General features: G+C 40.5%; 1 protein-coding gene across 2 annotated transcripts in view; it reads right to left on the reverse strand.

Annotated features, from left to right (window-relative positions):
* grik4 (glutamate receptor, ionotropic, kainate 4) overlaps positions 1-22426 on the reverse strand; it is a 275167-nt gene that overhangs the window by 87942 nt on the left and 164799 nt on the right. For both annotated transcript variants that reach the window (XM_051397871.1, XM_051397870.1), the window contains exons 4-5: positions 20702-20866; positions 17168-17265 (exon numbers count right to left, since the gene is read on the reverse strand). In XM_051397871.1, coding sequence (XP_051253831.1) covers positions 17168-17265; positions 20702-20866 — 263 coding nt within the window. The remainder of the gene's footprint in view (positions 1-17167; positions 17266-20701; positions 20867-22426) is intronic.

Genomic DNA, 22426 nt, shown 5'->3' on the forward strand with positions numbered 1-22426 from the left:
TTCCCTGTTGCATTTGTAAAATTTTTCACAACCTTTTTCTCATTTCTGTCCCTTTCCCTCCCGTTCCTCCGTGAACCCATAGATTGTTTACTCCTTTTTGCCTGCCCCCTTTTCCCATGCGCTCTCTCCTTCCTTTTCAGCACTGCGGACTGGTGCTACCCGACCCCTTTCACTTAGAAACCTGACACGCTTCGATAGGCTGCATCAGAAGCAGCAGGGGGCTTAGAAAGCAGAAACACATGCACACAGTTACATACACTTTTGTCCTTTTCTATCTTACTGGCCCATTGGGTCCTACTTCTAGAAATGCTGGCATCTCTGGGGAATTACTTGGCTCTGAGTCTTGATTCATCATCAAATTCCACAGCATGCTGCCTCGATTCCCACAGCAAATATCTAACTAGATATCCTGATTATTTCCACAAAAAAATTTATTCTGGAAACATTCATTAACATTTTTTGTAGCAATGTTCTAGCAAAAAATCACTTCACAATCTGCAATATTTCTCATTGTATTTTAAATATATCTTTTTTGCATTTAGCTGTCACAATGGAGCTACAGGCTAAATGTAGCTTACAGAAAAGCCAGCAAGAGAGGACCTTATCTATACATCCTGCCTCAACACATTTCCCCCTGGTTAAAGCAATATGATTAATTGGTTGTGGCAGTCACTATCCTCCTCATGTGGTGGAGTGACAAAGTGTTTTGAATCAAGACTTGAGTTAAAACAGGGGTACTCCAAGCAAAGAAAATCAATCTCCACATTACTAACAGCAAGTTGTCAGCCACATCAAAGTCGCTTGCCAGACTTCTTATCTGCAACCAACAGCTAGTATCAGTCACTCTGCTGGTCGATTAATCCCGAAAATAAAAACAGAAAAATCTTTTCCTACATGTGTCTTTGCAGGGCATAGCTTCAAAGACTTTAACAGCTGCATCACGTTCTGTGTAGCTCTGCAGGAAACTCGCAAGTTTGCCATGCCAACCATCCAGGGTACTAATCTACTTGGAGTCAATTTTATGCCAAACTGGCACATCTTGTCACAAATTATGATTTGATGATTTACTGTAATTCCAGTCTTTGTTTGGGTTTGTGGCAATTGTTATAGCTGTTAATCAATAATTTTGAATAAGTTAAAATGGGTTGCTTGTAGTGACAAACCTGCCAAGAATTATCAATTTGGCAGGTCTCCTCAGTGTCTTTCAGCTCATTGCTTAGATTTTTCAGGCCGTAACTTCACTATTTCCTTCAGTCGCACTGCTCTCATTAGTCTCAATTTCCCAGCCCGGCGAGCATCTGTTTTAAGTGAAAAAAGCTCTCCTCCTGCCCAATACAAATTTGCAGACAATGTATGCGAATAGCTGGTGAACGTAACAAATTTAGTAGATAACGAGACCTTATTTCAGGAGTTGTCGACCAAAAACAAGTGAATACTGGACTAACATTCATCAACCCAGAAACATGACTCCAAATGAATGTTCCTCCGTGTCTGCTCGACCTCAAAAGAGGCTGTTTGCTAACATGTTCATCCACAACTTTTTATGATTATAATATGTCAGTGTTGTCTTTCCAGCTTGTTTGAACTGCCCCAAGTGTCCAAAAGAAACCCAAAACGGTTAATTCTGCTTTAAGGTTCTTTCTGTCTACAATTGTTGTTACAGGCTTCATTTTTCTACCAATTAAGACCAATTCCAAAACCATTCATCTTTAACATAATCAAAAGGCAATTTAATAAGGTAAAATGTTTCCATTTTGTCCAAAAACATTTTTTGTGTTACAACAGTGTTATTGTACTTGTCTATGACTGAGTTTTGTAAATACAGTCATCTTTAGTTAATGGCTGTTTGTCTTCAAAATGAGAGATGTTATTATCTAGTGGAAAAAAATAATCTTTTATATTTACACTACCAGTCAAAGGTTTGGACACACCTTCTCATTTAATGTTTTTTCTTTATTTTCATGACTATTTACATTGTTGATTCTCACTGAAGGCATCATCAAAACTATGAATGAACACATATGGAATTATGTAGTAAACAAAAAAATGTGAAATAACTCTAAATATGTTTCGTATTTTAGATTCCTCAAAGTAGCCACCCTTTGCTTTGTTGACAGCGCTGCAAACCTCTCAATGAGCTTCATGATGTAGTCACCTGAAATGGTTTTCACTTCACAGGTGTGCCTTGTCAGGGTTTATTTGTGGAATTTCTTGCCTTCTTAATGGGGTTGGGACCATCAGTTGTGTAGTGCAGAAGTCAGGTTGGTACACAGCTGACAGCCCTATTTGACAACTGTTAGAATTCACATTATGGCAAGAACCAATCAGCTAAGAGAAACTACAGTCCATCATTACTTTAAGAACTGAAGGTCAGTCAGTCTGGAAAATTGCAAAAACTTTGAGTGTGTCCTCAAGTGCAGTCGCAAAAACCATCAAGCGCTACAACGAAACTGGCTCACATGAGGACCTCCCCAGGAAAGGAAGACCAAGAGTCACCTCTGCTGCTGAGGATAAGTTCATCTGAGTCACCAGCCTCAGAAATCGCAAGTTAACAGCACCTCAGACTAGAGCCCAGATTAATGCCACACAGAGTTCTAGTGGCAGACACATCTCTACATCAACTGTTCAGAGGAGTCTGCGCGAATCAGGCCTTTGTGGTCAAATAGCTGCTAAAAAACACTACTAAGGAAAAGCAACAAGCAGAAGAGATTTGTTTGGGCAATACAAGGAATGGACATTAGACCAGTGGAAATCTGTGCTTTGGTCTGATGAGTCCACATTTGAGATCTTTTGTTCCACCCGCCGTGTCTTTGTGCGAGGCAGAAAAGGCGAACCGATGGTCTCTACATGCATGGTTCCCACCGTGAAGCATGGGGGAGGAGGTGTGATGGTGTGGGGGTGCTTTGCTGGTGACACTGTTTGGGATTTATTCAAAATTGAAGGCACACTGAACCAGCATGGCTACCACAGCATCCTGCAGCATCATGCCATCCCATCCGGTTTGCGTTTAGTTGGACCATCATTTATTTTTCAACAGGACAATGACCCCAAACACACCTCCAGGCCGTGAAAGGGCTATTTGACCAAGAAGGAGAGTGATGGAGTGCTGCGCCAGATCATCTTTCCTCCACAGTCACCTGACCTAAACCCAATCGAGATGGTTTGGGATGAGATGGACCGCAGAGTGAAGGCAAAAGGGCCAACAAGTGCTCAGCATCTCTGGGAACTCCTTCAAGACTGTTGGAAAACCATTAAGGTGACTACCTCATTTCAGGTGACAAGCTCATCGAGAGAATGCCAAGAGTGTGCAAAGCAGTAATCAAAGCAAAGGGTGGCTATTTTGAAGAATCTAAAATATAAAACATGTTTTGAGTCACTTTTTTGTTTACTACATAATTCCATATGTGTTCATTCATAGTTTTGATGCCTTCAGTGAGAATCTACAATGTAAATAGTCATTAAAATAAAGAAAAACCAATAAATGAGAAGGTGTGTCCAAACTTTTGACTGGTAGTGTATATATAGTAGTACAGCCAGTAGTTAATTCAAGTCCTGCCAATGTTTATTTATTTAAAAAAGGTATTAAAAACATATTAGATGCATTGTAAACAACTTGTAGATACCAGGAAACAAGCTGTAACTCAAAATTAGATGTAAGTGTCTTTTAAAAGCATCTGCTCAGGACCATGGCACGATGGTGTGGGAGTGAAACTAATCACATCAGAAAATTGTGAGGGGAAGAAAGTCTCAGGCAAACAATAAAGCCCAATGTAAACGCTCTGCTTTTAATAATCTGGTAGCTCCACTGTAAATAAAAACTAAATACCACGGTGACTGCTGTGGAGGACAGTCAAGTGCCAGGGGAATGAAGGGAGGGTGAGGAGAGGGAGACAGAGTGAAAGTGAAAGACAGAAAAAGGGAGAGAATGAAGAGAGGGATAGGGAGAAACTGACAGTGTGACTGACAGAAGAAGAGAGCAATGAGGTGACATAGAGGCCGAGACAGGGGAAAACAGTGTACATGACAGGAAGAGAGAAAAAAACATACATACAACACATATAATAGATAGAAAGAGAGAGTGAATAATGGTAAAGGGGCTGCAATCAGCACTCATTAAATGGTCTCATTGAATTTAGCAGTGTAAAGTTTTATTCTCTTGTCAAAGGCAATCTGTCTCGTGTTCTCCCCTTTATTGTTTCATTTCTCAAGACATACAGTTTCAGGGGATTCAATAACAACATCAGCATTTAGCTTTGTTATTTTTTGGTCTCTGTGGGATACAAATACATTTCAAGCTGAAGCAGAGTATTGTGGCTTTCATTTATTATTTAGGAGACGCAGTACTTATTTGCTATTAGAACAGGAAGTCATGAAAGTTATTTATGCTGTATTCATTATGTAATGACTAGAGCTGAGTATTGGACTTCAGTACTTTTGGATGCCAGCTAAAGTATCAAAAACTCTTCAAGTGCTTCCACTTTTTCCACTGAATAGCTGGTCAAAAGGTCCTGAATTGGTGTGGGCTGTTTCAAGTACCAGGTAAGACAATGAAATACAATCTAGGAAGTCCAGTTTGAGTAATAGAATAGAATGGAGTTTGAAAGCTTGTCAGACACAAAAATACTGCATAGCTGGACAGCAAGGCAGCAATCATTTCATATTGTGTTGCTACAGTCAGGAGGCTTACAGTAGAAATCCGGCATTTATGTTGCAAAATTATCTATCAAGGGTGCCTGCATGTACTTATTTGACGGGTCAATGCAGCACCTTGCTGGATGATGTAGTGTTCTGGGAAGCCTTCTGCGTCAATAATGCCGGACTGTAACAGCTGTTTTGTGTAAAGCCAGAATTATTTGTTACTTAGAAGGTACCAAAAATGTATTGTTTTGGTTTTAGTGTTGAAGTCCAAGAAGCATTTTCACACCAGCCTAAGAAAAGTTCCAGTGATCCTCAGCCCTAGTACTGAAGGCACAGAGTTACACCTTTATTGTACAGCCCAACCACCAAAGGTACAACTCTGTCCCTTCTTTTTTCCGAGTGTTATTGTGACACAAAAACTGAGTCCTGCTCACTCTGGATGTGTGCTCTTGTCCGTATATATGTGTATGTGCGTGCGCGTGTTTTCTACAGTGTGACAGAAAGGCTGACAGGTCTGCAGACAGAGGTTTGACAGGCGTTTAATGAGGAAGCTCTCACAGGACACAGGCTTTGCACAAGTAACACACACACACACACACACACACACACACACACACACACACACACACACACACACACACACACACACACAACCGTACGTTCTTGCACACAGTGAGCATGGGGGAAAAGGAGGCACCTTCGTTTGGCTGCAAAAATACCTCAACCCAATTACAATATGCTTACAATATACTTGCCTTAATTACACTGAGATTGCACTCTGATCTGCTCAGATTAGCTATTAAAACAAGGAATAAAGTGAACCAGCACATTTTCAAACAGCCAAGTCAGTCATGTGCTGTTGGCTGCTCGTTTAAAAAGGCCAGGTTTTATATTGCTTTGTATAAGCTTACCAGTAACCTCTGATAACCTCGCTTCAATGGAAAATTCAAGGTTACATTCGAGAAGGGTAGTTTCAAATCTGACCAGGCATTAGTGAGGAGACCGTTGCTCTGAGCTGGAGTGAAGGTGAAAGCTAATTTCCCTTCCGTCCAGTCGAACAAGCTCTGGGTTGCCTCAGTTGTTGAGCTGACAAGCACCCAAGTCATTCTGCTACCTGTCTGCCGTGAACCTAACAGGAGCCTGCCGGGAGGGGGTCCGAGCGAGGGGAGGTGAAGAGGATGTAGATGTGCAGTAGTGCCATATGGAGAGAAGAGATATAATGAGCAACTACATCTGTTGGCTTGGAGTCAGAGGGACAGCAGAACAAAACTCTGTTTAATAAAGTATCACCACACTTTTATGGGTCTTGGAACATTTCAGGCACGGCTGTAAGAAAAGTTAGCAATAGTGCACTTCATCAGTGTTTGATGTGACTCATTTACATTACCACACATTGACCTGGCTATCAATTAGCATACAACACATGCTTGGCAGAAATACTAAACTGTCCTTGAAAACACTTAGCACTGCAGCCAAGTGGACAGCAGCCATTCAGCTTCAGCGAGCTGAGAACTACAAGGTTCGCTGAAGCCAACAGTTTGTTCCACCATCAAAAAGTGGACATAGCTAATCAGTTTGGAGATCATCAGTTGTAGAAAACCAACCAATAGCAGATCACAATGTTTGAAGCCTGGCTGGATGTAGCCCACTGCAAGCCAGAGAATTACGTTGGCCACTGAGCATTAGAGAACAGATGCTGTTGAAGACATTGTCCATCAGTCAGCAAGTGGGATGCCAAGGCTGGAACACCAGAGTGGAGTTGGCACGGATGGTGTTGCAGGGTTGCAGGAGATGGAGGAGGGCAGGTGGTAGTCTATTATGTCTACCTGATCCCCTTTCGAACCAAAAGGTTTATGGGGGATTTGGGACACCAGCTGTTGGCATTCAGAAAAGGCAGAAGAAACCTCGTGGGAGGGAAAGGGAGGAGATGAGACACTGGCGATAGGCGAGTGTCAACGCCGCCCTACAAACAATCTCCACCCCCGACTGCCAGCTCATCCCAGTCTCAGCCCACGCAGCCAGATCTCTATTTGTGGTAGTAATGATCCTGCATCAGGTCCCCACGGTCAGAGCAGAAGCAGACCAGTGATAAAGATGAAGTGGGCTGTAGATCCCATGGTGCCCTTTAGGCGAGTGGAACATTGACCACTAGATCTCTATCTCATTGATCAGCCAGTTCAGAGAGAAAAAAGTTCCTTTCCTCCAGAGAGGCTTGTTCCCCACTCCACTGCTCTATTTCAGAGCAAATGTCTTTGTGAAAAAAGAAAGAAATGCTTTTAAACTCCCCTGTTTTTTACTAGCTTTTTGTGAGCAGTGAGGATAAGAAAAGAAACCGCTAATTTGATCTGGGGAGCTGTCACGAGCCTTGTACCAGAATAAATGAAGACCATTCATTCAACGTTTACCAGTAAATACGGTCTTAAATGCCCACTGCAATTCTATCTGTGTTCATCAAGCATGGAAAAACATGTTTGTATTGTTTCATCAACAATTTTCTATAGGGAGCTTTGATTGAAAAAGCTTCCTTTTTTTTTATCTAACAGTGGGCTTAATCCAGTTCTGGGAATCTAGCCAAATGTTTGACTTACACCACCCAAACAAAGCACAGCTCAACTTTACCCAACAAAATTGGCAAACAGTTGGCCAACAAATCTTAGAGAACCTGGCCTTTGAGCAGAACACAAACATGTTGATGGAGAGACAAAAGACTTAAATGTTCCTGATGAGTTTCAGTTCACAGAGTGAGAACGGCAGTGCATTAATTCAGTGAGCAGCTGGCGGAAAGCTGAGCAATATCAGCTGAGTATTGTCTCCTGCTGCACAAGACAAAACTCTGCTACTTGACACAGCTGACTAAGACAAAACAAAAGCAACATTGTAACATGGAGCAGAGTCCCTTTTCATACCCTTGATGACAACAATTAGCTAAATTGAAATCCATTTTGTTTGCTGCTCACCTGGGAGTCACTCTGTTTTTCCTCGCTTTCATCTCAGGGATCAAATCAAGAGACTGCTTCTTGATGACAAGATAGTGGCTTTGGATATGCACGTGGCGGTTGTGCCGGAGCGGCCTTGACGAGACAGATCAATAGTGCTGTGAGAAAAGGGTCAGCAGAGGTGCAGACGACAGCTGTGCTCCTCTAATTATGAGCAGGCAGTGGCAGAAGTAGCACCTGCGTTTTGTTTGCAAACGGGCTAAACTGAGGAATCCTGTACAGAGTGACACCCAGCTTTACACCTACATTATTTTAATCAGATGTACTTACATATTTGTGCACTGTATCCACAGGCACATATAAACAATGGAGGAATGAATTATAGTGTTGTTATCTATTATTCATCATTTGAATTAAATTAAACTCATTATTAATCATTTTGTGCCATTTTATGCCTGCTTACCGTAGCCTGAGCAGCTGCAAGCACAAAGACAAAGCACTTGCAGGTAAAAATTTTCCACTTCTATGCAGTGCATTTGATAAATGTATAATATACCATGTATACTTGTATATTATTTACTGTAAAATATCATATATATCTTTAAATACATATGGCCATGTTAAATAAACCATCTCAAAACAGTCATGTCGAGACATCTAAAGACACCTCTCTGAACTCATAATGACCAATGCAAAGTGGTTTTGTGTGAAACGTATGGAGAATGTATCCAAAAGCATCTGATATTTGAGTTTGAGTATTTGAATGTACACACAGCATGCTATAAACAAAGGATTTAGGTATAAAATACGATGAAGGGTGTGGTGGTTGGTCGTTGTCACTGAGACCCTGAATAGAAATATGCAGGTATATAATATAAAAACAAAATGACCTAGCCCTCTCCACCACTCTCTGTGTGATTCTCTTCACACAAAGCAGCGACTATTATGAACATGTTTACCATCGCAAGCATCCTCACACCTTCACAGTGCGCGCCGTACATTTAATTGTCAGACGGTGCTCTAGTATAATTAGTGTATTAAAAGCATCTATTACAATGAGAATTTTGAAACAACACTGAAGGGAACAGCCATAGGCTGTCTACTGACCTGTTATTAAGTAGCACTTGAAGTTTATAAAATCTAATTTTAAAGCTCTTTCAAAGTCCAAAAAGGGAAATAAATGTGTGAGGGATGAAGCAGCTCCACTTCTGAGACTTCTTCAGCTGAGCACCTGCCATTAAACCTTTTTCACTTTCACTCCTGAGTCTAAGATTTAAATTCTTAAGACTTTCCAACACACAGACACAGACAGATGGACACAAATACATAAAACTAAAATATCAATTGAATCTAAAGAGAGGAAGTCTTTGTAGGATTTCTCATATTCTGCTTCTTTATGTGCATTTTATAAAACACTGGACAGCGAAGTCCTTTCTTTGGATCCTAATGAATCCTAATGATGACAACAAATGTCAAGTGGAGAGCCTTAAAAAAAAAGAATTGCATTCTGCAGTAGGCTATCATATTGCATTGAAAGTAGCAATGAAAAGCTCATTTACATTACCATTCCCATGCATTTTGTCTTTCTTGAGTCTGAATCTGAGAATACTAAACTACGAGGCTCTAAGAACTGCAGAAATCCCATTGAGATTCAACAGGCACCTTACTGCCTGTGCACTGCTATGAATAAGAAAGTTGCTGCTTAAATTATCCTATTTAAATTACATACATCCCAGTGATGGGGCTCCTCCTCCAGCTGGTCATACTGCACTTAGAAAATGCAGATCAGCTCTGCTTAATCAGATCTGATTACTGGTTGTGACCAATAATGTGTCACATGCTGCCAAAATAACGTTGCTTTTGGCTGAAGAGCGTTTGATTTTACATATAGTTGTTTTAAAGCCCAATTATAGTGGAGAGCTGAACCATAAGCTGACCCCCCGAGCAGAACAAGACTGACACAGCAGAACTAATACCACTACGCACTCAGACATAGAGATTCAGCGTGAGACTGATGGAGGGTGATTAGGGAGAGGCAAAGACAGAAGGAGCAGGGTTTTGAATACCATTTCCCCCTTCTTTCTATTAGTTTTCTTAAGAATGGGGGATTTTGACCTGGTAGTCATTCATAGCTGGTGTCTGAGAAAGAGTTAGGTAGAAGGGAAATGTCAAGAAAGAGACAGGTGGAGGAGATGGAATGAGAAAATAAGGAACAAGAGGAGACAGGAGAAAAAAGAAAGAGGTGAGAATAAGGACACAAGAGTGATGAGAGCTGAGGCTTGTGTAAGGGCTCTAATAGCAGATATTATAGGAGGGACAAAGGCAGAGAGGTGAAAATTGGGTAAAACTATGGTAGAGTGAAAGGAAAGAAGAGAAAGAAATGAGAAATGGGGCAACGAGTAAGAGGAGGAGAGTGTAAATTTAAAGCAGGAAAGGACAGAGGTGCTTGTGATATCGCCCGAAGAATAAAGGTTGTTCATTGAATCTGTGTCAAGATTGTCCTCAGTTGGTTTATGAAATAAAAATAGGCTGGTAACATTTTCACCATGGAAAATGAAAACCAATCAGACCCATCTTGCTGGTGATTGGCAGGTGTTGAATTGCAGGAAGACTTTGAACTGCAACTTTCTGACAAAGCAGTCAGATGAAGTTATTTGCAGGAAAAGTTAAGCTGCAGGATCTGATCCAGCAGGCTAGTTAATGGTGGAGCTACACATTGTGACAAATGGTTCTTTATAAAAAATACTGACATTTGCAGAAACAGCTCTACACAGTTTACTCTAAACTTAATTCAAGGTCCACTTAAAAGCTTTTTCCTGAGCTTTCAACCACATTTCATGGTTGCTCAGTTGTCATGCAGAGGAGTCATTATTCCATATAGCACCATCTGTTATCTCGTGACCTACGATCCATACTTAGGTCAGGTGATTTTATGCCCACGGTCAAGCATGAATTTTGCTTAAGTGCTTGAGGCAGACAAGATGCCATCCAATTAATTTATGTAGCGATCTGTTTACATGTAGACACAACGGCTGGCAGGGTTAAAGGATAACTGGTTATTTTATGCATAATTACTTTATCTCTAATTGTTCGAGACTGCAGTGCCTCCAGCAAAAGTAAAGCTATTCTAAAACTCTTAAGCTGATGAAAAATTAAACACAATCATTGTTATGATTAAAATAAAAAGAAAACTATTATTATGCATGATTTGTAACAATGCATGAAATTTGTAGCTAATGACCTTATCAACCGATCTAACATCCAAGAATTTATCCAATGACAGCCAATATTTCATTATTTTCATCACAATAGAGGCAGTTTATATTACCATGAAAACTACACATGAATGCATCACCAATTATCAATACAGGTTATATCCTAAAATAACTGTAACCAGATAATTTATGTTTTCTATCTAGACACACAAATAGGTTCACTTAGTATAACCAGGGGAGGGGGGGGGGTTATAATGAAAATCACAAAAATAAAAACCTCCCCTTTATGGACCCTCCTATAATGGGTATTACAGAGCAAAAGCATTTGTATTATAGTTCCGTCCACATGTGTGAGAGCAAAGCTAAGCAAATGATGGCTGTACACGAACAGGAGATGCGGTGTGCTGGCTTTGCTGTGACCAACCGTGGTGCAGTGTCTGGCAGATGGACGGCCTAAAGTGAGCACAGCTACCGTGTAAATGGTCTCTGGCCAGAGTGGATTTGGTGGGTTGGCTAGCTGGCTTTTCAAGTCACAAAAAGCAATTCCACACCATGTGTAGCACTGAGCGGCTGGACAACTCACCCATTTAAATCAGTTTGGACAGCTCTATACACACTGAACACAAACACAGCAGGATGAGTATCTGGACATGTGAATGGGCAACTTAATGAACTCACACACACACACACACACACACACACACACACACACACACACACACACACACACACACACACACACACACACACACAGATCTGTGGCAAATATTCACTGATTTAGTTTCTTATAAATGCCTAACAATAATGACACAAATGAAGCACTGGACCTGCAAAGTTCTCTCTCCGAGAGCAAGGAGAAAGGTTTTCAAATTTGTTCAATATCCATTCACAAGCAATCAACTGTGCCTCAGCTTTGTCTGATGGTCCTGTTCAACAATTGCTCCCGTCTGGCCATGTAGAGGAATCTTACAGAGCTCATTTGCCAACTAATAAAGTAATCTTGAGAAATACGTTTGACTCCAAACTATCTTGGAATTAAACTCAGACTCAGAGAGGAAAAGAACAGATTCATTTTTTACTGGGACTGAATGAGTTTTTCAGGGTTACCTCAACACCGGTGCTCACGATGCAGCAAAACACTGTATCACAAGAGACAGGAGAGAAAGAGGCAGAAAATGAGACGGGGAGAGTGCCTGTGAGAGCGAAGTGCATAGAGAACGTTAAAAGAAAAAATAATATATTACTTGAACATCTGCACATAAATGACAATGACAAGCAATTTCTGATTATTTAAAGCGTTTTCTGTGTGGTTATATAAAAATGAGTCAGAATTGTGTTTGTGGGTTTGGGTATGTATATGAAAGTGCAAATCTCTTAGTATTGCCTATCTCCAGGGCTTGAGCGATACCAATGACCCCCAACCTCAATCCAGCACTCTCTGTGTTTGCCAAGAGGACCTCAGGTTCACCTCTGAATCCAACCCGAGCACCACCCTACCAAACTGCTTTAGTGTAATCTCTATGTACTGCTGCAACCAGATGGCTTTACAAGCCCAAAGCAACCCCTGGACATCAGACTGGACATTAATATTCATGACCACTTCTGAAACATGTTTGAATCATAGAGGAATATGTTTAGCAGATACAGTGTATATTGCACATTGCATCCCTTATGGAAGAGGAAAGGAAGTCAGGCCTGGAAACAGTGAGTAAAAGCATTTAAACTGAGCTGAAGGTGGCTAAAAGTGGGATGAAAACTGGATTCGGAAGAAATGTTTGGCACATGAAAATTTAATCACTGACATTAACTCAATTTAGTTTGAAAGCTTCATATGGCTGTGGGCACAATGACCTTAGTCCAAGGCTTTGTAAGAAAATAACTTTGCGCAAATGTGAATGGGATGAAAAGTCCTTGGTCTATTCCTTCATATCCAAGTCATATTTCTTATCCTTGATATTCACAGAAAAACAAAACAACAACAAGAAAACTGCACTGCACACACCAGCTATTCTGGCTGGCTGCAGCAGCCAGCAGATAAGCACCTGTAAAGCAGCAGGAGCCTCTCATCCAAAGCCCCAGTTAATGTTTCTCATTAGTCGATATTAATCTGCCCTTCCCCAAAATCCTGACCCCAAGGTTTGCTAGTTGCCACGTCGCATAAGAGAGAAACGAACTGCAAACATGATGCACACAGTCAACCCTTTCTCCGCAGTAGCTGTTTATCTATTAGTCACTATTAGTGTGAAACCCAGATGGGCTCAGTCCCGCTCCTCTGTCGCCCCGGTGGAAGTAGCCTCCGCCGCAGCAGTGGTACCCGGGGAGTGATTGATAGGGACTGCTAGATGACGTGCTGATCACCTAGTGGGGTCTGTCAGCTGCAATATTGCTGCCAGTGTCACAGGCGACCAGCCACCGGAGCACCGGCATCTGTGGCCTTACGCTCACAGAGAGGGATTAGGTGGTCGGAGTAACGTGTGGACAGTGGCGTCGACACACACATACAAAGACATCCTTCTATCTCAAGCTTTGACTTTTCAGGGTGACCTGTTCACACTTTTTATAGACATATATAGAATTGCAGACAGGCATACATACAAAAAGTAAGACAGTATGACAAATATTCTGTACAATACAATAAATTCCCAATACATTTATCATAATTGGTAACTTACTACAAGTATTGCAGGTTCGATTTAACAAGTGAATTAGGAAATTTGGACACCAGTTTGCTATCCTTAGTAGTTATTTGTTAATTTGAGTCATCTAATGTCAGATCCGATGAAAACAAACAGCTACAGTTGCTTTATGAAGTGGTCTTGAGTGCAGAGATGCATATCTCTTGGCTCATTAAGCTCCTAATCATGTCAGATGACACAAGACACACAAGAAGGTTTCGTTCTTCTGCTCTGGAGGGTTTAAAGGGGGGGCGGGGGGTGCAGGTGGTGGGATGCCTGAGTCGAAAAGGGTAACATTAGGCACGCCCCAACTGCTTGCATCCATCAGCCAATCTACTCATCTCCTGCTGAGCAGTCCCCAGAGGTGTGCTGCAGACTATTTGGCTGCCAAATATAGAATAAAGGATTACATTATTTTTCAAAGGACTGTTGTTTCTCTACGGTGTATATACTGGATGAGCCTGACTTACAATACAGCAAGATTTGTGCTGCTCATCTTATCAAGGACAACTTTGGTATAATACGGCTTCAGCTCAACCCCCTCACTCAGCAGGGAAGCATTTTCTTGCTGTAAAAATGTCCCATTGTGATGGACCTTCAATGTGCCCATAACTGAAAAGATTTGAGTTTCTTTAGCCATATTCATGCAGGAGTCGGTGATGGGTAATAGTAGCTGAGGTTGTCTTTGTTCTTCATTGTGTGAGAACCTCAGAATAAGTAGAGTAAGAATTCCACTGCAAATAACCCACCATATTCTGCCAAAGGTCAACAATTTTTAAACTAAAAGCACTTCATAATGGAATAAATGAATAGACTATGACTATGACTATGATTAATATCTGCAGTTTTGAAAAACGACTTTACTTTTTCAAGGTATGTTACACAGAAATAATGTTTTTTTATAGATATTTTTTATAATTGCGTTTCATCATAACTGTGTTTACATATTATACGAGTGTATGTAATACAACAGTGTATTTACCACAGTTACTGTGGGTAATGCATTGACTTGTGATAGTACTGTAATGTTATTCCCTAACACTGATGTAAGGCCATGCTGACGAAGGCCATTAAGCACACAACCCCTTCAGAGTGATCATGACAAGAGCAATGTGACCTTTTCTGCTAGACAAAGAACACACGCACACACGCGCACCCACACACACACACGCACACACACACACACACACACACACACACACACACACACACACACACACACACATTATGGCAGCTGACTTCGCTGATTTGTTCAACTCAAGCTTGAGACGGGAGACCTAATCAGTGAAATCAGCTGGTGTAGTGTTTGGTTGGAATAAAAATATGCACACTCTTGGCTTTGATAGCATCCAGATGAGGACCACTGAGTTAATCCTGATCCTGAAGAACCAAACTGCTAAGACTGCTGGTTGTCCAACTTTACAAAAGCCTTTGATTTGATGACTAAAATGAAAACCATCAGCAGCATCTTGATGACCACAACGGAGAACAAATGGGTTTGATTATTATTGTTAATTGCCTGACAACCTAAAAATAGCTATTAATGCATTTTATTCCCAACTAAACAGGTTTTCCCCTGGGTGTGTTAATCTGCTGTCTATTGTCAAAAATTGGTCCAAAATGCATTTGTGTGTGTTTATATTAAATTCACTAATCTCATCCTGTCAACTGACTAAAAAATCACCATGATTCACCCTGTACTGGGGGTGGACACAGAATTAAATCTAATAACATGTAATTATAAATTATGGGGGCTACACGACCAAACTCTGTTTATATAAAAGCTGCAGATCTAGTAAAGTAAAAGTAAAAAGTAAACATTAGGAGCATGTTGGAGTGGATTTGGTTGTCATATTTTAAACAACATTGCAGACACTATTATATATTCTCTCCACTTCCAAAGGCTCTAACACTCAGTATGTTATCCTCCTCCAAGCGATCCTCTGTAGCTATCTTTTGAACTCTAAAATCAAGTTCCTCTTGATGTTGCTGTAAGGTGAAAAATATATCACAGCTCATCAAACTATGCATTTCCCAGTAAATCTTGTCAGAGAAGAAACACTTCAAACCATTTTAGTCTCTCAAAGACATTTCACAGGACCTGCAAAAAAAAAAAAAAACTACATATGGGCTAAAATACCTGCTCTGTGCTGCCTCACAGTAGCAGTTCTGTTCTCTTGTGAAGTACAACACTTCACAATATGTAAAAGCTGAAGATTAAACTCACAAACTTAAACTTATTAAGGTCAGTTCAGGAATGGTTTTCCTCCAAACACGTGTAGCTGTTCCTTAATCCTGCAGTGCGGAATCTTTGTCTCCCCCTCTGGTAGTGAGACCAATTACACAAACACTAAACAAGAATTTGAAGTCCACTACAGTGTATTATACAGTCAGTGCTCAATACAAAAAATCTCTATACTAATTTCATACCACAGTAAAATATGTCCTAGTCAGTTTTTTTCCCCTGAGAAACTGTGAATCTTCAGGACCAGTATAAACTCCTTTGAGTGTCTTATGACTATTCTGTATGTATCACTGAACAACTCAAAAATTTTCTTTTTCTTACTTCATGGGGTTTTATGGGGTATTTTGGGGTCTTTAATATTCATAAAATGGTATTATCACAGTCAAAGCAGCCAGCCCCTAAAGTCAGTGCCACCAGAGATGTTTAACAGCAGGGAGTCCTGGTCTTTCTAAGACTATAACAGACTGATGTCTCATTAGGAAGACAGGCTCAACTGTACCAGAGGACATTATAGAGACTAGGATGGTAATGGGATGTATTTTAATAGTCATACTGATCGAATTCATGCAGTTAAATAGGCGGCTTCTCTGTGGACCAAATCCAATTAAGGTGGTGAGTTCACCAGAACACACTAGTGAAAACCAATGAATACCGTAGATAATATGGATGCTATCAATACTGGTGTATTCACTAAACACAACTTCAACAAATAGTGTAAAGTGTATCAAATTTAGTAAAACCATCCCAGATTCAGCTCTGCACATTCATATCTTTTCTTATCCATAATCTATTTTGATCTAGTTTATGGCGTGTATAATTCAAAGGCGCCTTGACATCAGGCAGCAAAACACACCATGTCAGAGTTCAGACAAGCCAATTAGCATCCAACTGGGATCTGTGTGCATGCAGCCAGGCTCTGAAGCCAAATCCACTAGGTCAGGTTGAAACTGTGGAAAACATGTTTTTTTATCACTGATAAATCAGATACAAAAATATGTCTGATTGATTTTGTCAAAATAATATCAATTATATTATCATCTGTTAAATCATCTACTGTGTAAATAACACCAGATGTAGGGACAGCAGGAGTTGGTTGATGTGAACCCACGTAAACTGATCAAAGCAACAAGACTTGCACCACTTTTTTTTGTTTGTATTTGTTTCTATAAAAATCTCAAAACAATGGCTACCAAGCCTCAGCGGGCCAAACCGCTCCAAGCTAATGAGGGGAATGGAGGAAATAAAATGCCCAGCAGTGCTTTGATTTGAGTGGGACTGGAATAGAGTTATGACACTGTTGAGGTATTTCATCATTTTCACTAACAAGGATTTCATTCCCCCTCAATCTCCTACAAAAACCGCACAGTGGCTAATGAGCATCATTGTTCCAAACTCTGTATTTCTGGTTGTACAGAACATGGGCCAGCGGCTACAGGCCAGTAAGGGGCATCGACTCACCTCCTTCTCTCCACAGATATTGCTGATGATGGAGTTGGAGGCTGGGCTGGCAGAGGGGCCGAGGACTGCCACCACCCCTTTAGACATGATCTGGCACACTGAGAGAAATTAGAGGGGGGATGGAGGGGAGAGAAGAGACAGAAAGAGAAAGTAAGTCAGTCAGTTCTATCTAGGAAAGAAGAGTACAGGCTTTGTTGTGGAGAATCTGACTCATTTAAAAAAGGCCCTCTTCAGTCAGATGTTAATGAATGCACATGCTGACTATCCCAACCTCTAAACAGATAGTGGTCTGAGGCAGCGCTTCCACTGTCTCAAGGGAACCTAAACCTACATGTGCTAGTGAAATGTGAGCAACGCCAAACGCATTTGTCCATGTTTAGTATGCCCGACCTGATGCACATGCAGAAAAATCCTATAGACCTTGCCCATGAGTGTTTAGTAGCTAGGGGGAGAGCTGATATTAATATAACAGACTTTCACATATGGAGACAGAAAGATATCGAAATGGAAAGAGACACAGACTGATAAACAGAGTGACAGACAGTAAGAAAGGCACAGAAACAGAAATAGTGACAGGCAGAGATATCTGGAGGGTTGAAACATAAAATCTGGTATTTGAACATTTGCACATGAATGCCATAATATCCCCAAAAGTGACACACACACATCTCATCTTGTTTTTCCACATTTTACATTTACAAGGACTGATTTAAAGGCTTTACCTTTGGGGATGAAAACACATCTTTAGACAGAAACATTTAAGCAAATGTGAATTTTACCCCTCTCTGATGTACACAGGCCATATGCTTTAATCTCCCATACTGGAAAACAGAACGCCATTTCTTCTGAGTTTATAATCCCTGGCTTCTAATTAAACTGCTACAGTCAATGATGTGAAGCAGACACAAGTACAGACACTATGTACTGTTCACGTGTGCACAAAGCAGGTGTGTGTGATGATAATTTGGTGTCGGTTATTGGGGCAAATGCAGAGAATTAACCAGCAACGTGTGGGCCTGTGCGGTGAATCCAGAGGCAGCGAATCGAATGATTAATAAGTAATCCCTCAGTCACCCACGGGGCCTGTAAGACATGAACACACCGACACCTTACACAAACACCCACATACACATGTATGCACACATTTACAGTACACGCACACACACACACACACACACACACACACACACACACACACACACACACACACACATTTGCACCTGTCTGCATGGCTTCACCAAATTATAAAGCTGAATGATTTGACTGCAAGCGAACATGCTCCTGGCCCCTATGACACTTTGATTTGCTCCCTCTCTGCACAGCTAGCATTGTGTGTGTATGTGTGAGAGACAGAGAATGTGCATGAAAAGTCTGTGTCAAAACTCCTCACCACAGGTTATCCGTCACGCCCTGGACACTGACGTCAGTGTCAAGGTTTCCATTAGTGCTACCAATTGTCAGAATAGTACTGTGCAGCTCACTGTGGTCAAATAATGGTCAGAAGGTCAGAAGGTCAGATGAAGTCCATTTCCTCCGCTTAACATTGATTTTCACTCATCAATACAAGCTATTGGAACCTTGGAATGATTAGAGAGCTGTAATGAGTTAGACTTGAGAAATGCTTGGCAAGTTTGCTGGTGGAGGGAAGAACGGTCACACAGAAAGACAATAAAACAAGAAACAACACAACATTCATGTGTCCACTCTTACACACAAAATGCCGCTTGCAAGTTAAAAAACTTTTTATACGTTTTATTTTCAGTTCAGATCTTAATTGATTGAAAGTGAAGATTTCCACACACTCAGATCCATGCAATATAACACTTTAGCTGTCAGTCTATCTGACCTACAAAAGAGTATTGCAACTTGCGAAATAAAGTAATATATATTGTAGGATCTTAGTGTGTGGAAATCTATAATTTCAGTTTGGAGACACTGACGCTTTCAGCACCTTAGCAAAGATTTAGACTGGTGGAGCGGTTGTCATCCTGCAGATCTTAATCGATTCGAATTTCAGCTGGTAGCTTCCTCCGGTGCACACACAGCAGCACTTAAGTAAACCATTTATATGTGTTATGTAGCTTTATATGCAATATATGACATTAAAATAATGGCTGTGAACTGGAGTTGTGTGTTTTTTCCTGCTTTTAAAAGCAGCAAACAGTCCAAGGAGGCATTCATTTAGGAGCTGTATACCACACATGGGTGCTTGAAAGGTGGGGGTTTGGACTATTCTGGGCAGGTAGCGCTCCCTCTGTGATATTTCCATCTAACTGCGGCCACTGATCCATCCCTAATCCAATTCCTGCCTCTAATTACACACACACACACACACACACACACTTTCACACACACACACACACACACTTTCACACACACAAAACATTTGCACAATATGCACACAATCCAGCAAGCACATACCAACACACGCTAACTCACACACACACAAACATGCACACAAACACACGCATAGAAACACGCAGGAGGGACTACATTTAGGAAGGGTTTTGTAGTAAACCAGGCAGAGAAAGTAATACAGTTGCTTGTTGTGGTAAGTGAAGCAGTGTTTCCATGGATTAAGCGGTGCCACTGAAGCTCTTTGGTTTGTGAAAGTGGGAATGTGTCATATTGAAAATCAATCCCCACACTCCTTGTCATAGCTATTTTTATTGGTTGTTTTGTGCAGACATACTGTGCTGTATTGATTTAGGATAGATTTCATTAAAAATTAAAACACATAACCAATGAACGCTGGTGTGGAGCAACAAGTCACCACGCACTACAGTGATGTTCTGGGTAGCTGTGAAGTAGAAGAATTAATATGATTGATCACAAATAGGTATCCAGCCTGTGTTAATAGAGCCACCCTCAGTGAGTCATTTCTCACATCTGTGTGACAAATTACTGAAAATCACATAATGGTCCATTTAAAAAGATTTATCTGTTTCTGTTGAAGGTCATCTCTGTTTTCACATAGATTAAGTCATTTTTACATTACCCTGCCTATTCCTTTTTAGAGAAAATTTTGTTTTGCTCTGCCACTGCAGAAAGAAGGTTGCCAATATATAAGAAAACAGAATCAACCCAACAAACAGATATAAACACAGTTTGACTCCTGCAGCGATCAAAATATGACAGCTCATTTTCTGTTCCTGTACCACACCAGTCTGTCATCTATTTTCAATAATTTGTTTGCTTATGTGTGTTTGACCACAATATTGTTAAACCAGACAGACTTCTCTCTGTTGTACTTGGGGGAAGAGTGAGAGACTGAGTGGAAAAAAAGACAAAAGGGCCTGAACTGAAATGACAGGCTTGCTGATTTCCAAATGAGAGAGCCCTTTTTTGCTGGTATGATTGCTGACTGGACCCAGCAGCACCTCACATTTATTACTTAGTCCATATTTTTTTAAATTCTGACTTAACACGTACCCATATATTGACCAACAGACTTACACCCACATAAGCAAACACACAAATCAACACTTTATTTTCCTTAGCAATTAATTAGCATTTCTTCCCTGTGTGACTTACTTGTTTCTCCCATCTCATATTCGCTGTCTCTTAGCAGTTCAAAGATGTCCACCTCCAGCTTGCCAGTGGTTGAGCGGTTGCTGCTCCTGTTGATGCTGTCTTTGGCCAGCGTGATGGCCAAACGCTCCCCTCTGCTGCACTCCATAGGGTCATCAAGGATGGCAGCTGGGAAGAAAGGAAGGGAAAAGAAACGCTGGGTTGTGAGGGTGAGAGAGAAATAATTATCCCTCCTGGTAACTGCTGTTTTTCCAAATGAATGAGAACGAGGGCCGTCCATCTATGGCCAATGATCATTTAATCTGAGAATCTGTATTTAAAGCCTTTCCCCCCCCTTTTAGATCTGCAAAAAAAGTTCAATCCACTGAAAGCTGCTCCCAAGGTGTCTGGATTTATTAGCACCAATACTTAGGTGACATTTTGTGCATACTATCCTCCATTAATCTAGAGTGCCTACAGTGCAACAGTATTGTTCTTAATAAATCCATACACTTTGGGAGCAGCTTTTAGTCAGTGAACTCTTTTTTTGTTCTAAAAGGGTGAGTGCTATTTAATGTAAATATCTGATCCGTATGATAAAAGCTTGAAAGCTTAAAAGCTTTAAAATCTTGTGTTCCAAGATTCAAGAGATGTGCAAAAGTATAAACTTATAACATACTGTATTCAAAACATCTGTCAGTTGTTTTGCTTTCAAAGAGGCAATGTAGAGTCAGTGCAGTAGCTTTACAGAGATGATACACTGTGCAAGTCGTACCAAATTAAATCAGTTTGCCACAGGAGCATTAAAGAATGATGAGACAACATGTTATACTCAGAAATGATTTATGAATGAAATAATGTATTTGATGTTATCAGAAAAAAACTGATGCCTGTCTTGTACATGGCTTAGCTAAGCAAATTTAAAACAGGAAGTAGATAATTCACTCTTCTCATTTTTTATGCAGAAAGAAATAATGTAATTCCACTACAGTAAGGCTGTAGAGATTGTTTATATGGGATTTTAATCATTCCACATACCATGATGACTAAGGAGTCGTATTTTCTCTGAATGTAGCTATAATGAACACCGTTTAGAAAGTAGCTTCAAATGCTTAACATTTATTTACAAGGTTGAAACTTGGGAGGACTGTATTCTATTTCAAGTTTTACATCCTAGATTTATTCCGTGACCTTTAACAGCACACAAATTGTCATCATGGGCAATTAAGCAGGCAAAGTAAACATCATCTGTTCACTGTTATCAGACAGGCGAGAAATGAAATGAGATATATATGCCTTTTTATGTACTGATTAAAGGGCTTATCAGTCTAACCATAAATGTACTTTTTCCAAGACGGATGTTTGAATCCAACAACACTGCATCAATACTCATCTGGCCACAAGACTTCAATACTATTTGTAAGATCACTGAAGAGCCTGGCCAATATTTAATACTTTAGCAGGCTGCATGAACAACAAACGTTTATATGAACTGTAACACACCTCTATAGGTCTACGCTCAGGTTAGAAAAGAAAACGCCATGAAACGAGCAGCAGATGTTTGAGAGCAGGCTTTTTAATTAATGTAAGTATATTGTGTTAGGACAAAGGTTCCCCAGTTAAATAGATTACATTAACAACTAAACAGAGAAAACAGATAAAGGTAACCTACCCGTAAGTGTTTGAAATTAATAAGGCACAAAAAATACAATTAAGCACAACTTGGCTGAAAGTTCAATGTATTGGAGA

The sequence above is a fragment of the Dicentrarchus labrax genome, unplaced genomic scaffold (genome assembly GCF_905237075.1).
Source record: "Dicentrarchus labrax unplaced genomic scaffold, dlabrax2021, whole genome shotgun sequence".
NCBI classification, from domain to species: Eukaryota; Metazoa; Chordata; class Actinopteri; family Moronidae; genus Dicentrarchus; species Dicentrarchus labrax.